We start from the raw sequence: 14,997 nt of genomic DNA, 5'->3' as shown, positions 1-14,997 counted from the left end.
TGTGGCGAGATTGCAGTGTCTCCGCTGCTGCTGTTTTTGCCATTTTTCTCCTCCCTGTGTTTTCCCACTTTAATTACACAGTAAAATACTGTGGAACTCAATTGGGTGAAGTCTTAGGTTCCCTGTACTTCTAAAACCTCTTATTCTCTTTTTGCGATTTCTCAAAAAGACACACCACTAAACTGCTTCATGTCTGTGATTAAATGAAAATCCACTCCCCCCATCCTCTTCTAGCCCAGTGATTTATTTTATTTTATTTTATTTTATTTTAATTTTTAGAGATGGGGTTTCACTCTGTCACCCAGGCTGGAGTGCAGTGGCACAATCATAGCTCACTTACAGCTTGGGACTCCTGGGCTCAAGTGATCCTCCTGCCCCAGCCTCCCAAAGTCCTGGAATTACAGGCATGAGTCACCGCACCAGGCCTCCAGTGGTGTTTTATGTATTACTTCTTTTTTTTTCTTTTTTGAGACGGAGTCTGCCTCTGTTGCCCAGGCTGGAGTACAGTGGTGCAATATTGGCTCACTGCAACCTCTGCCTCTCGGGTTCAAGACATTCTTCTGCCTCAGCCTCCCGAGTAGCTGGGACTACAGGCGCATGCCGCCACACCTGGCTAATTTTTGTATTTTTAGTAGAGACAGGGTTTTGCCATGTTGGCCAGGCTGGTCTCAAACTCCTGACCTCAAGTGATCCGCTTGCCTCGGCCTCCCAAAGTGCTGGGATTATAGGCATGAGCCACTGCACTTGGCCTAAACCTTTTTTTTTTTTTTTAGAGACAGTCTTGGTCTGTCACCAAGGCCAGAGTACAGTGGTGCAATCATAGCTCACTGAAGCCTCAAACTCCTGGGCCCAAGGGATCCTTTTGCCTCAGCCTCCCAAATGGTTGGAACTACAGGCACGTACCACCATGCCGGGCTATTTTATTTTATTTATTTATTTATTTTTTGAGACAGGGTCTTGCTCTGTCGCCAGGCTGGAGTGCAGTGGCACCATCTCGGCTCACTGCAACCTCTGCCTCCTGGGTTCAAGCAATTCTCCTGCCTCAGCTTCCTGAGTAGCTGGGACTACAGGCGTGCGCCACCATGCCCAGCTAATTTTTGTATTTTTAGTAGAGACAGAGTTTCACCATGTTGGCCAGGATGGTCTCGATCTCTTGACCTCATGATCCACCTGCCTCGGCCTCCCGAAAGTGCTGGGATTACAGGCGTAAGCTACCTCGCTGGCCTATTTTTTTTATTTTTGTAGAGACAGGGTCTTGGCTGTGTTGTCCAGGCTGGTTTCGAACTCCTGGGCCCAAGCGATCCTCCTGCCTCAGCCTCCCAAAGTGCTGGGATTATAGGCGTGAGCCACCACACCCGGTCTCCGGTGGTGTTTTAGAATTTGTTTTTAAATCTTTTATTGAAATATAACTATATAAATTATAATTTATATAATTTATATTTACATAAAGCATATGTATTTAAAGTATACAATTTGGCAAGTTTTACAGATATATAAACCTGTGAAACCATCACCACCATCAAGATACACAACGTTTCCCTCACTTGCAAGAGTTTCCTGTGAGATTTTGCCTTCCCCCCCACTCTGACCCCCCCATTCCCCCATCGCCTCTCCCAGGCAACCCCTGACCTGCTTTTCATCATCATGGATTAGTTAACACTTTCTAGAATCTTTTGTAAGTGGAATTCTAACGCATGTCCCTTTTCGTGTCTGCCTTCTTTGACTCAGGGTATTTTTGAGACCCATGTTGGATCAGGAGTTCATTGCTGGATAGTAGTTGGTTGGGTGGACACACCAGAATTTGTTGTTTCATTCACCTGTTGATGGACATCTGAGTAGTTCTCCTGCTTCTGGATTTGTAAATAAAGCCATTGTGAACATTTGTGTACAGGCCTTTGTGTGGATATATACGTCGTTGGGTAAACACCTAGGAGTATAATTGCTGGATTATATAGTAAGGATATGTTTAACCTTATAAGAAACTGCCAGGTTTCCAAAGTGGTTGGAGTAGTTTCTGTTCCCTCCAGCAGGGTGTGAGCATTCCGGTTGCTCCACATCCCTGCCAATATTTGGTATTTTGACTTTTTTTTTTTTTGGAGATGGAGTCTCGCTCTGTTGCCCAGCCTAGCCAACATGGCAAAACCCTGTCTCTACTACAAATACAAAAATCAGCCAGGTGTGGTGGCACATGCCTGTAATCCCAGCTACTCGGGAGGCTGAGGCAGGAGAATTCGCTTGAACCCGAGAGGCAGAGGTTGCAGTGAGCCAGGCTGGATGGAGTGCAGTGGTGTGATCTTGGCTCACTGCAACCTTCGCCTCCTGGGTTTGAGCGATTCTACAGCCCAATGCACGCCTGTAATGTAGCTGGGATTACAGGCAGGCGCCGCCACACCTGGCTAATTTTTTGTATTTTTGGTAGAGATGGGGTTTCACCATGTTGGCCAGGATGGTCTAGAACTCCTGACCTCAGGTGATCTGCCCACCTCGGACTCTCAAAGTGTTGGGATTACAGGCATGAGCCACTGTGCCCAGCCTTGAGTTTTTAACTTTAGCCATTCTGATAAATATGCAGGGTATTTCATTTAGCGTGTGTATGTATGTGCATGTGTGTGTTTTCCAGCTTCTTTGTTTTTTATTTTTGAGATATAATTTACATATAGTAAAATTCAGCCTTTAATTTAGCATACAGTTTTTTTTTTAAAAGAGGTAACATTTTTAATCATCAAAAAGTAAAATTACTCTCACCTAAACCCAAGAATCACTGTTTCTTGTAGCGGTGGTTTAAACAGAGGTGCAAACAGCAAGTGAATCTCGTCGCCTTTGCGGGGCTGTGGCCATGCCCCTCAAAGTAAATTTGGAGGCTCTACAGCCCTGGTGAAAAAAAAAAAGTGAAATTAGCCAGGCACAGTGGCATACATCTGCAGTCTCAGCACTTTGGGAGGCTGAGGTGGGAGGACCACATGAACCTGGGAGTTCAAGACCAGCCTGGGCCAGCTGGTGAGACCCCATCTCTACAAAAAATAAAATAAAAAAAAATTAGCTGGACACAATGGCTTGCACCTGTGGACCTAGCTACTTGGGAGGCTGAGGTGGGAGGATCACTTGAGCCTAGGAGGTCGAGGCTGCAGTGAGCCATGATGGCGGTGCCACTGCACTCCAGCCTGGGCAACAGAGTGAGACCCTGTCTCAAAAAAAAAAAAAAAGGAAGTTGTTTTTTGGCATGCCACATACTTCTAAACGAATTGGAATCCATCCTGGATCCCGCCACGATCCCGCATTGTGTGTGGGAGCTGTAGGGGGCACATGGTGCCAATCACTCCAGCCCAGTTTCTTCAATACTGATGATGTTTGTGTTTCCATCTTCTGTGCTTCCCAGAGGCTGGCGAAGGTTCCTGCCAGTGGGCTTGGTGTGAACGTGACCAGCCAGGACGGCTCCTCCCCGCTGCATGTCGCCGCCCTGCACGGCCGGGCAGACCTCATCCCCCTCCTGCTGAAGCACGGGGCCAACGCAGGTGCCAGGAACGCAGACCAAGCCGTCCCACTCCACCTGGCCTGCCAGCAGGGCCACTTTCAGGTTCGGGCTGTGTGTCGGGGGTGGTGGAGCAGGGTGTCTGCTTTGGGCTAGGACCTTGTGCTTGGTAGGAACGCTGCAGGGGTTTGGTGGCTACCCCGGAGGACACTGCTCCCCCGAGCCCTGAGATTCTGAGGTGCACACGGTAGGCCACTCAGCCTCAGAGCACAGAGCCCTGGTGCTCCCTGCGGGTGGAGCCAGTCCCTGCCCCACTGCCACTCCCATCTGGGTGGTACCGAGGTTGTCATTCTGATTCTTGCCCCCAGCAGGATCTGGCTCTTGAGCTTGTGTGGTGGCCACCGAGCGCTGTCCCCATGGTCATCTTACCACCTTTATACCCCGACAGTGCCTTGCTCTGGGCCAAACAGTTCAGCACTTCATAAAGAACAGTCAGGGCCCCATAGAGGGGCTCAAGGAAGAATTTTGAATTTTGGAGTGATTAACTTTTTGAAAGTGCTGGCGTTTTTTGCCTTTTTTTTTTTTTTTTTAAGACATCGCCTTGCTCTGTCTCCCAGGCTGGAGCGTGGGAGTGCAGTGGTGCAATCTCAGCTCACACTTCAGCCTCAATCTCCTGAGCTCAAACAATCCTCCCATCTCAGCCTCCCTCCCTAGTGGTCCCTAGCTGGGACCACAGGCGTGCACCACCACACCTAGATAAATTTTTTTTTTTTTTTTTTTTTTTTGTGGAGACGGGGTTTCACCATGTTGTCCAGACTGGTGTTGAGCTCCTGAACTCAAGCGATCCTCCCACCTTGGCTTCCCAAAGTGCTGGGATTACAGGGATGAGCCACAGCACCAGGCCCTGCTTTTCTTTAAGGAAAACTGTGTGTATATTTTTTCATTTTCCTTTATCAGTTCTGCTGTTAACTTTTTAAAGAAAGGAGCCATATTTCAGGTCTTGCATCTCTCTCGTCAACACCTAGCATAGAGCTTCAGGCATGGCTTTCCTAATCTGTAAATTCGGAGTGGCAATTGCAGCTCTCCCTGAGGTAGAAAGGATAGAAAGGTGAAGTGAGATCACTGTCGCCCAGCACATTGCATGAAGTGAGATCACTGTCACCCAGCACGTCGGGTGAAGTGAGATCACTGTCACCCAGCACATCGGTGAAGTGAGATCACTGTCACCCTGCGCTTCAACCGCACAGAGCAGCCCCGCAGCAGACGGTAGCCCTCCCCTCTTCACCTGGTCCCTTTTCTCCTGAGAGTCTAAAGTCTTCTCAATAAGCTCAGAGACGGCTGGGCGTGGTGGCTCATGCCTGTAATCCCAGCATTTTGGGAGGCCGAGACGGGTGGATCACCTGAGGTCAAGAGTTCGAGGCCAGCCCTGCCAACATGGTGAAACCCCGTCTCTACTGAAAATACAGAAAATTAGCCAAGCGTGGTGGCAGGCGCCTGTAGTCCCAGCTGCTCAGGAGGCTGAGGCGTGAGAATCAGTTGAACCTGGGAGGCGGAGGCTGGAGTAAGCCAAGATCATGCCACTGCACTCCAGCCTGGGCGACAGAGCGAGACTCTGTCTGGAAAAAAAAAAAAAAAGAAAGAAAGAAAAACCAAAAAGAACAACAACAAAAAATAAGCTCAGAGACAAGTCAAAAGAATATCAAACTTGAGCATTTCTCTCCAGAAACTTTGTTTTCTTATTTTATTTATTTATTTATTTATTTATTTTTCATAATTTTTCTCTGGCAGGAAATGCTAGAAATTTTGATTAAGTTTGCACGTTTTCCTTCTCTGGCCCAGGTGGTGAAGTGTCTGTTAGATTCGAATGCAAAACCCAATAAGAAGGACCTCAGTGGAAACACGCCCCTCATTTACGCCTGCTCCGGTGGCCATCACGAGCTTGTGGCACTGCTGCTACAGGTGAGGGCCCCTTCCTGTCCTTGTTCTACACACCTGCGCCAGTTAACAGGGCGCCTCCACCCAGCGACCCCCGCAGCGCGCTGGGGATGGAGAGGCCCGGCCACCCATCAACCCCAGGCCTCTGGGGAGAGGAGCAGGGCGTGCATCTTCCCACACGGGGTTCTCCGATGGGAGCAGACGGTGCCTCAGCATCCGGGATGCGGTCTCAAGGGCTCCGACGCTGCTTTTGCCAAGGGTTTGGGTCTCATCTCACTGACCGGGAATGTGACACACTGTTACCTGAGCATGGGCTGAGTGGCCGCCTCTGTCCCTGCTGCTCTTGAAAAAGGTTATGCGAATGCATTAGAATTTCTTAAAGAAGTAGGGAAAAACCAACCTGTCCATGACTGTGCTACTCAAGGGAAACTCATTATGGTGGACTTTTAACAAATGTGTATAGTTTCAGTGTTATTTATTAATTTTTTTTTGAGACAAGGTCTTGCTCTGTGGCCCAGGCTGGAATGCAATGGCACCCTCACAGCTCACTGCAGCCTCAGTCTCCCAGGCTCAGGTGCCTCAGCCTCCCAGCTAACTGGGACTACAGATACATACCACTGCACCTGGCTAGTTTTTGCTGTTTGTTTTTAGTAGAGATGGGCGTCTAACTATGTGGCCCAGGCTGGTCTCAAACTCCTGAGCTCCAACGATCCTCTTGCACTGGCCTCCTAAAGTGCTGGATTACAGGTGTAAGCCACGGGGCCTCGCCAAGTATTGTTTTCTCTTTTTCCGAGATGGAGTCTCGCTCTGTCACCTAGGAATGCAGTGGCTTACTCTCAGCTCACTGCAACCTCTGCCTCCGGGGTTCAAGCGATTCTCCTGCCTCAGCCTCCCGAATAGCTGGAACTACAGGCGCCCACCACCATGCCCAGCTAATTTTTTTGTTTTTTGGTGTTTTTTTTTAGTAGAGATGGGATTTCACTATGTTGGCCAGGCTGGTCTTGAACTCCTGACCTCAGGTGATCCACCTGCCTCTGCCTCCCAAAGTGCTGGGATTATAGGCATGGGCCACTGCGCCTGGCCCCAAGTATTGTTTTCTGTCTTAATGTTATTTAATGTAGAAACTTATTTACTCAAACTTTGATTTTTAATGGTTGCATAACTATGGATATACCATAGTGATTTTTTTTAACCTGTTTCTGCTCTGTACATTTAAGTGGCTTCTGTTTTCTCTGCTATTAGGATAAATGCTGCAGTGAACTCTTTGTCTATAAATCTTTTTTTCTCAGTATTACTTTTCCCCCCCAAATTTTAAGGAAACTTTCAGACATAAGAAAAACAATGTGTTTTATAGCGAATACCTGTATACCCACAGCCAGATTCCATGCTGATGTTTCGTAGCGTTCCTTTTGATCGTGTGGTTTCTCTTTCCAGCACGGGGCCTCCATTAATGCTTCTAACAATAAGGGCAACACAGCGCTGCACGAGGCTGTGATTGAAAAGCACGTCTTCGTGGTAGAGCTGCTTCTGCTCCACGGAGCGTCAGTTCAGGTGCTGAACAAGCGGCAGCGCACGGCTGTAGACTGTGCTGAACAGGTAGGTGGAGAGGGTGGAAGAGCCGAGGGAATCCTGAGCTCCTCACAGCTCCCTCTGGATCCCTTTGTTTAAGCTGGATCTAAAATAGCAACACCTGGCCCTTGGCATCGCTGGGCTGGGCGTAGTTGGTGTGCCAGAAGTCCACAGTGTGGGTAGATGGCTGGTCCTCAGTCTCCTGGTCAGAGGTGGTGCTCTGGGAACCAGGAATCATTCTTTTCACAGGTGGTTTTCAAAGGCCTGAGTGGAGGGCCCCCCCCCAGCTAGCAGTAGGGCTGTGGTCCGGTAGTTACATAGAGTCAGGCACTCAGGAAGGAGCAAGTCATGATGTTCTGGTGTCACCATCCTCGCAGTGTGAACACAGCCGTTGTCTTAGCAGCACGATGGAGAAGGTTTGTTTTGTTGGTGGATTTAAAACTCCTTGAGGCCAGGCACAGTGGCTCATGCCTGTAATCCCAGCACTTTGGGAGGCCAAGGAAGGAGGATCACTTGAGCGCAGGAGCTCATGACCAGCCTGGGCAACATAGTGAGACCCCCTCTCTACAAAAAATCAAAAAATTAGCCGAGCATAGGGGTGCATGCCTGTAGTCCCAGCTACTCAGGAGGCTGAGGTGGGAGGATCGCTTGAGCCCAGGAGGTCAAGGCTGTAGTGAGCTGAGATTGTGCCACTGCACTCCAGCCTGGGCGACAGAGACTTTGTCTCAAAAAAATGAAAGTAAAAGTCCTTGAGTCCTGTAGGAATCGTGATTATTGGCCTACTGCCTTCTCCAGTGCTGTGGATGCTTGCGTGGAGAGCGGTGGGGAAGGGTCCTTTTCCCCTGGCGAGTGGCAGCTCTTTCTGTTCCTGTTTTCCTACTGAGTCTTTCTTTTGTTTTCTACCCAAGATAGACAGCGAGTAGGCTGTTAAGTGACACAACTGAGAAGCTAACATCACCATCAATCCACTCCATGGATAGGCTCCTTAGAGTAATTTTTTGTTTCTTAAGACAGAGTCTTGCTCTGTTGTGGCGTGATCTTGGCTCACTGCAACCTCTGCCTCCTGGGTTCAAGCGATTCTCGTGCCTCAGCCTCCTGAGTAGCTGGGATTACAGGCACGTGGCACCACACCTGGCTAAATTTTTGTATTTTTTGTAGAGACGGGTTTCACCCTATTGCTCAGGCTGGTCTTGAACACCTGACCTAACTGATCCACCTCCCTTGGCATCCCGAAGTGCTGGGATTACAGACGTGAGCCACTGTGCCTGGCCTCCTTATATTAATTTTCAGTGACAGAATTGAAATATTTTAAACTCTCAGTTTAGTACTTTCTTAAATGATTATGTTGAATTTTTTTTTGGTTTTTAAAATTTTTAATTTTATTATTATTATTTTTTGAGACAGAATCACTCTGTTTCCCAGGCTGGAGTATAATGGTGCAATCTTGGCTCACTGCAGCCTTAACCTTTGGGCGCAGATGATCCTCCAACCTCAGCCTCCCAAGTAGCTGGGACTATAGGCGTGTGCCACCATGCCCAGCTAATTTTTTTTTAATAGAGACAGGATTTTGCCATGTTGGCCAGGCTGGTCTCGACTGCCTGGGCTCAAGCAATCCACCCGCCTCGGCCTCTCAAAAGTGCTGAGATTACAGACGTGAGCCATCACACCTGGCCTTTTATTATTTTTAAATAGAGACAGGGCCTTGCTATGTTGCCCAGGCTAGTCTTGAACACCTGGGCTCAAGCAATCCTCCCACCTCAGTCTCCCAAAGTGGTGGGATTGCACGCATGAGCCACCGTGCCCAGTTAATTAATGTGTTTCAATGAGTACTTACTATATGGGGGCCCTCAACAGCCTCGTGATAAGCATATGATAGTAGATCTTATTATGGTTGAGCTGGTTGCATGGAGTGGTTGAATCCCCAGCGTGGAGTCCACGGAGAGGGCAGAGCTTTTACCCAGTGGTAAAAGCAGAGCCGGGCTCCCCATGCAGGCCTGCTTTTACCACTGGGCTTTATGGCCTCCAAGCTCCATTTGTAATTATTTCTGAGCTTTTTCTGCCCAGTCACACTAATACTGACATTTAGATCAAAAACAAATAATAACCTATTAAAAAAGAATAAAAACATTACTGTTCCTTTTCCCTTTCAAATTGCAGAATTCAAAAATAATGGAATTGCTTCAGGTGGTGCCAAGCTGTGTTGCTTCATTAGATGATGTGGCTGAAACTGACCGCAAGGAGTATGTCACTGTTAAGATCAGGAAAAAATGTAAGAGTTTACGTTCTTTCTGTCACGCTCAAGTTGGGTATATTTAGACATTCATGAGTAGTTGCTGGTATTCATTTCATTGTATATGTAAAGTGTAATTATAATCATGCCTGGAGGAGATACAGGCACCAAAGAAATGTATGTTACCTCCCAATTTATCAGACTATGGGTAAGCTTTTTTTGTTACTAGTTTTCTGGTTGATGGTAATGATGTTTCCTGAGGAAATAAGATAGACACTGTCAACACTACCTTGAAGGTTCAGGTGTCTGCCTGTGGAGATGGGGAACAGTCTCTGGGATAGTTTCTTTCATGCCTCATGTTCCAAAGTCAGGTGTTCTGGGCATTTGCTGGACATCCGGGGTAAATGCTACCTTTCAAGATTTTTGTTTTTTTTTTTGAGACAGAGTCTCGCTCTATCACCCAGGCTGAAGTGCAGTGGTGTGATCTCAGCTCACTGCCAGCTCTGCCTCCTGGGTTCACGCCATTCTCCTGCCTCAAGTAGCTGCCTCCCACTCTCAAGTAGCTGGGACTACAGGTGCCAGCCACCATGCCCAGCTAATTTTGTTTTTGTATTTTTAGTAGAGAGGGGCTTCACCGTGTTAGCCAGGATGGTCTCCATCTCCTGACCTCGTGATCCGCCCGCCTTGGCCTCCCAAAGTGCTGGGATTACAGGTGTGAGCCACCAAGATTTTTTATTTAGTTAGTTTTTTTGAGACAGAGTCTCACTCTGTCACCCAGGCTGGAGCGCAGTGGTGCAATCTCAGCTCACTGCAACCTCTGCCTCCTGGGTTCAAGTTATTCCCCTTCCTCAGCCTCCCGAGTAGCTAGGATTACAGGCACGTGCCACCATGCCTGGCTAATTTTTGTATTTTTAGTAGAGACAGGGTTTCACAATGTTGGCCAGGCTGGTCTCAAACTCCTGACCTCAAGTGATCCGCCCTCCTTGGCCTCCCAAAGTGCTGGAGTTACAGGTGTGAGCCACCGCGCCTGGCCTCAAGATTTTTTTTTAAGTTCGTACATGTACAGAGGTTGATTATAATTAAAACAGCAGTTGCCAAACAGCAGTGGGACTGAAGTATTTTCTTCTTTTTAAAAAGTTTAGAAGGGGTCCTTGTTCTACTTTTTTTTTTAATTTACAATATGAAATAGTATTATCCAGTGAGGTATGCAATAATGCAATACAATAATATGGATAAACCCATTCACATATCTGGATAACCCTGAGACTGTCTCACCATAATGGGTTGTGGCTGGGGGAGTTAAGGGAGTTAAGGTTTTATTTTTCTATTTCATGGGGGTTCTCATAATACAGGCTGACTATCCCCTATCTCAAATGCTTGGGACCAGCAGTGTTTTGGGTTTTGGAATATTTGCATTATACTCATTGGTTGAGGATCCAAATCAGGAAATCAGATTCTTCTGAGCATGAAGTCAAAGAGTTCAAAATGTCTCGGATTTTGTAGCTTTTTTTTGAGATGGAGTCTTGCTCTGTCGCCCAGGCTGGAGTGTGGTGGTGCAATCTCGGCTCACTGCAACCTCTGCCTCCTGGGTTCAAGCGAGTCTCCTGCTGACTCAGCCTCTTGAGTAGCTGGGATTATAGGTGCGTGCCACCACGCCTGGCTAAGTTTTTGTATTTTGGGTAGAGATGGGGTTTCTCCATGTTGCCCAGGCTGGTCTTGAACTCCTGACCTCAAGTGATATGCCCACCTCGGCCTCCCAAACTGCTGGGATTACAGGCATGAGCCACTGCACCCAGCCTGTAGCATTTTAGGCTTTAGATTTTTGGACTGGAGATACTCAACCTGTTATAAATAGGTACTAGCTGTGTTTCTTTAAGCAAATTCAGTGCTTCAGTTTCTAAATTTTGTAAATCTGAGAATAGAAAGATTGTGTCTGTGCTATAATTTTAAAATAATCTTTACAACTGTTTTTGAAGTTTTTAGATGTTTATCTTTTTATCTACAGGGAACTCAAAACTGTATGATCTACCAGATGAGCCTTTTACAAGACAGTTTTACTTTGTCCACTCAGCTGGTCAGTTTAAGTGAGTATGAAACTCAAGTTGATTTCTGTGCGTTTGCCCCTAGTTTACTCCAAGCGGCACGTAAGCTGCTTCAATTGTAATTGGTTATGGACAAATCTGCACCTACTAATGTCAAAAATGCTGCCACCTTGTGGCCAACCAGAGTGTTTCATGCCACTGTCCCAAATATTTATTTTCGTTTATTTTGGGTTTTAGGGGAAAGACTTCAAGGGAGATTATGGCAAGAGATAGAAGTGTCCCTAATTTAACCGAAGGTTCTTTGCATGAGGTAAGTTATTAAACACTGGCTTTTAATCATATTTTCTAAAGCCCGGCTTTGTCAAAAGTAATCCATGGTAAACACATCTCCTTGATCGTCATCTTCATTATTCCCTGCACCGTATGAGTTAGCAGCAGTTAAAACTGGAATTATTTCATGGGACAGTGTAGAGTACAGACTTCACTGATTGTTATAACTAAAAGTACATTTCTGAGCAGAGGAGTGGAAAGTGTTACGTGTGTGGGAAACCACAGGTCTTGGTGCTTATAGGAGATGAAACATCCCACATTTCACTATGGTTTTAATCACCAAAGAAAGAAAACGACAGTTTGTATATAGATGGGTAAATGATGTCTCCAAGTATGGTGTACAGTTGCTCAGACAATTCTTTGTGTGGCCATCTTCCCACTGCATTTTATTTATTTATTTGAGACAGAGTCTTGCTCTGTGGCCCAGGCTGGAGTGCAGTGGCATGATCTCGGCTCACTGCAGTCTCCACCTCCCGGGTTCAAGCATTCTCCCGCCTCAGCCTCCTGAGTAGCTGGGATTACAGGCATGTGCCACTATTCCCGGCTAATTTTTTAATATTTTTAGTAGAGACGCAGTTTCACCACGTTGGCCAGGCTGGTCTTGAACTCCTGACCTCAAGTGATCTGCCCGCTTTGGCCTCCCAGTGTGCTGGGATTACAAGTGTGAGCCACCGTGCCCGGACCCTACTGCATTTTTAAATCACTCAGAAGCTTGATTGAAAACCTGTGATTGGAGACAGTGATTCTTCTCAGAACCACAGCTTTCCTTATTGCTGATGAGAATTTATAGCATATGTAGCATAGGCTTGTTGGAACAAATACACAAAAGTTCTAAATTGTTTTAGATAATTAAAATGATTTTAATTAACATGACTAATTTTGATACCATATTTAGTCTTACGTGGTGTTGCTAGGAGACCTGCTGCCTTGTGGGAAAGCCAGAATCGTTGAAATCTGCCTGAGTTCCATCAAGTGCTAGCTTTTCCCTTGCTAGCTGTAGGACTTTAGGCAGGTGGCTTAACTTTGCTGATCCTGTTTCCTCAGGTGTAAAACGGGGATAACAATAGTAGTACATGCCTCCTAGAGTCATAAAGATTGTGAAAACAAGTGAAACATTTACTCTGACACATGTAGTATGCACATGCCATGTTACCACGACAGGGATGTGAGAATTGAAATTAATGCCTGTCAAGCACTGAGCACATTATGTGACACTAGGCACTAAGGGGCAGCTGTCACTGTCATGGTTGTGGCTTCCAGTACAGTGAGGACGTCAACGGTTAAAAATGTACTTTTTCTTTAGCCAGGGAGGCAAAGTGTCACACTGAGACAGAATAACCTGCCAGCTCAGAGTGGATCTCATGCTGCTGAGAAAGGCAACAGCGACTGGCCGGAGAGGCCTGGACTGACACAGACTGGCCCTGGACACAGACGGATGCTGCGGAGACACACGGTAGAGGATGCGGTCGTGTCCCAGGGCCCGGAGGCTGCTGGCCCCCTCTCCACTCCCCAAGAGGTTAGTGCTTCCCGGTCCTAACAGGAATGAGGAGTTGTTGAACCCACTGCCAGGAAGCAAGGATGCAACAAGAAGATGCTGAGCGTGAACACATCTGAGAACTAAATGTGCTTCCATGAGACTGGCTTGAGAAGTCTTCAGCACCAAGTTCCTGAAAGCTTTTCTGTGGCAGGAAAGAATGCAACAAAAAAGTTCACCACCACCATCTCTCTCCTCTTCAAAGCTAAGGAATACAATTGAAACAGACAAAAATTCCAGTAGCATCCAGATCCTTAAGCCAGAGGTGCATGCTTCTTTTTAAGTATGAGGGTTTGTTGGTCACAGTGGGAGAGGTTTCACCACCGCATTCTGACCTCCTCCTCCCAAAAGGTGCTAAACCTCTCTGACCTGTGTACATTCACAAACCACAGCTAGAATTCCTCCACCTAGGATTAAGCTGGAGAGAAGTAAGTATTAGGTTTCATGGTACTGTAGAGGCCAGGCTGAAATGTCATATCTGAAGGAAGAAAGCAGCAGCTGGACAATGTTTCTTTGCAAAGCAACACTCGAACCAAAAGATGCCTCAATCCCATTTTGATACTCATTTTAGTGAAAGGATGCATCAGACCTGTTCCACATCATGCACATGGGAAAGGGTGGTTATCATTTTCCTTCTAACAAGTAGGTACAGATATTCGGTTACTACACGTGCACCTGTAGCAGTGTTTCTAGAAACATCCCTTTTTGTTGAGAACCTCCCTTGAATGTCACACTCACACCTGACGGGATGGTTACTGGATTAGAGAGTAGATTTGGCACATCTTTTCTTAGTCTTTTGATTCAAATTCAAAACTTAACAGCACAAACCAGGTCAGAGTTACTTTTGGTTAGAATTTATTGCCATTTATTCTTTTATAAATTTCTACAGATTATACTGTTATTTTTCTGTTATTGGCCTAGAGCTACACGTATATGGGTTTGTCCTGAGTCCGTTTTCAAATGACCTTGTAATAGGGAAATGGTTTTGTCCATGTTCTTGGAAATACTTGTGTATGTACAGAAGGGAGGGATTATTTTTCTACAAAGTAATTTATGATTTCTAATTTTCTAATGTGCCTTGGATATGTGCCAAATGATGGAAAAGAAACAGTAAACTTTATGATTCTTGACTGTGTCATGGTATTTTTTTTAGTTGTTTGGCTGCAGATATGTTTCTCAGCCTGTCTGCTGTAAACATGTGCTTTGTGTGTGGGAAAAAGGGTCCCCATTGAATGGATATACATTTTTCAGTTATAGATGTGAGATTGAAACATGGGAACTTGATCACTTAGCTCATTATTCATCTACTGACCAAGGCCTACTTAACCCAGTAGGCACAGTGTCCCGGGCCCACAAAAATGTTTTTCTTTGGAACTCAGAAGAATAAAATGAATACAGCTTCCTACCCCAAACAGGAAATGAGCCCTGTTGCTTTGCTAATTTCTTTGTTCTGATTTTTCCTTTTCCCTTTTTTTCTTTTTTTTTGAGATGGAGTCTCGCTCTGTCACCCAGGCTGGAGTGCAGTGGCACCATCTCGGCTCACTGCAGCCTCCGCCTCCCAGGTTCAAGCAATTCTTCTGCCGCAGCCTCCCGAGTAGCTGGGACTATAGGCACCCACCACCACGCCCGGCTAGTGCTTTTTTTTTGTTTTGTATTTTTAGTAGAGACAGGGTTTTTCACCGTGTTAGCCAGGATGGTCTCAATCTCCTGACCTCGTGATCCACCCGCCTCAGCCTCCCAAAGTGCTGGGATTACAGGTGTGAGCCACCATGCCCAGCCTTCTCTACTTTTAAACAAAACCACCTTATAGACTGAAGCTGCTGTGGTTCTATACCATCCTAATTAATACATCCTATACAGTTCATCAGCACAGGTATTCTCAAGATAC

The 14,997-nt window shown here is 46.4% G+C and overlaps 1 protein-coding gene and 1 non-coding gene across 3 annotated transcripts in view; both read left to right on the top strand.

Annotated features, from left to right (window-relative positions):
• Positions 1–14,237, top strand: part of ANKRD27 (ankyrin repeat domain 27) — a 78,246-nt gene extending 64,009 nt beyond the window's left edge. For both annotated transcript variants that reach the window (XM_019016471.4, XM_055368889.2), the window contains 7 exons: positions 3,377–3,574; positions 5,309–5,428; positions 6,839–7,000; positions 9,131–9,242; positions 11,209–11,287; positions 11,483–11,555; positions 12,879–14,237. In XM_019016471.4, the coding sequence (XP_018872016.1) occupies positions 3,377–3,574; positions 5,309–5,428; positions 6,839–7,000; positions 9,131–9,242; positions 11,209–11,287; positions 11,483–11,555; positions 12,879–13,112 (978 nt within the window). In that variant the 3' untranslated portion in view covers positions 13,113–14,237. The remainder of the gene's footprint in view (positions 1–3,376; positions 3,575–5,308; positions 5,429–6,838; positions 7,001–9,130; positions 9,243–11,208; positions 11,288–11,482; positions 11,556–12,878) is intronic.
• Positions 2,739–2,871, top strand: LOC115931682 (small nucleolar RNA SNORA68). Its single transcript, XR_004068127.1, has one exon. It is a non-coding gene; the product is annotated as a small nucleolar RNA SNORA68 (small nucleolar RNA).
• Positions 14,238–14,997: the final 760 nt, after the last annotated feature.

The sequence above is a fragment of the Gorilla gorilla genome, chromosome 20, assembly GCF_029281585.2.
Source record: "Gorilla gorilla gorilla isolate KB3781 chromosome 20, NHGRI_mGorGor1-v2.1_pri, whole genome shotgun sequence".
Lineage (NCBI taxonomy): Eukaryota > Metazoa > Chordata > Mammalia > Primates > Hominidae > Gorilla > Gorilla gorilla.
This window is presented reverse-complemented; position numbering and strand designations above follow the sequence as displayed.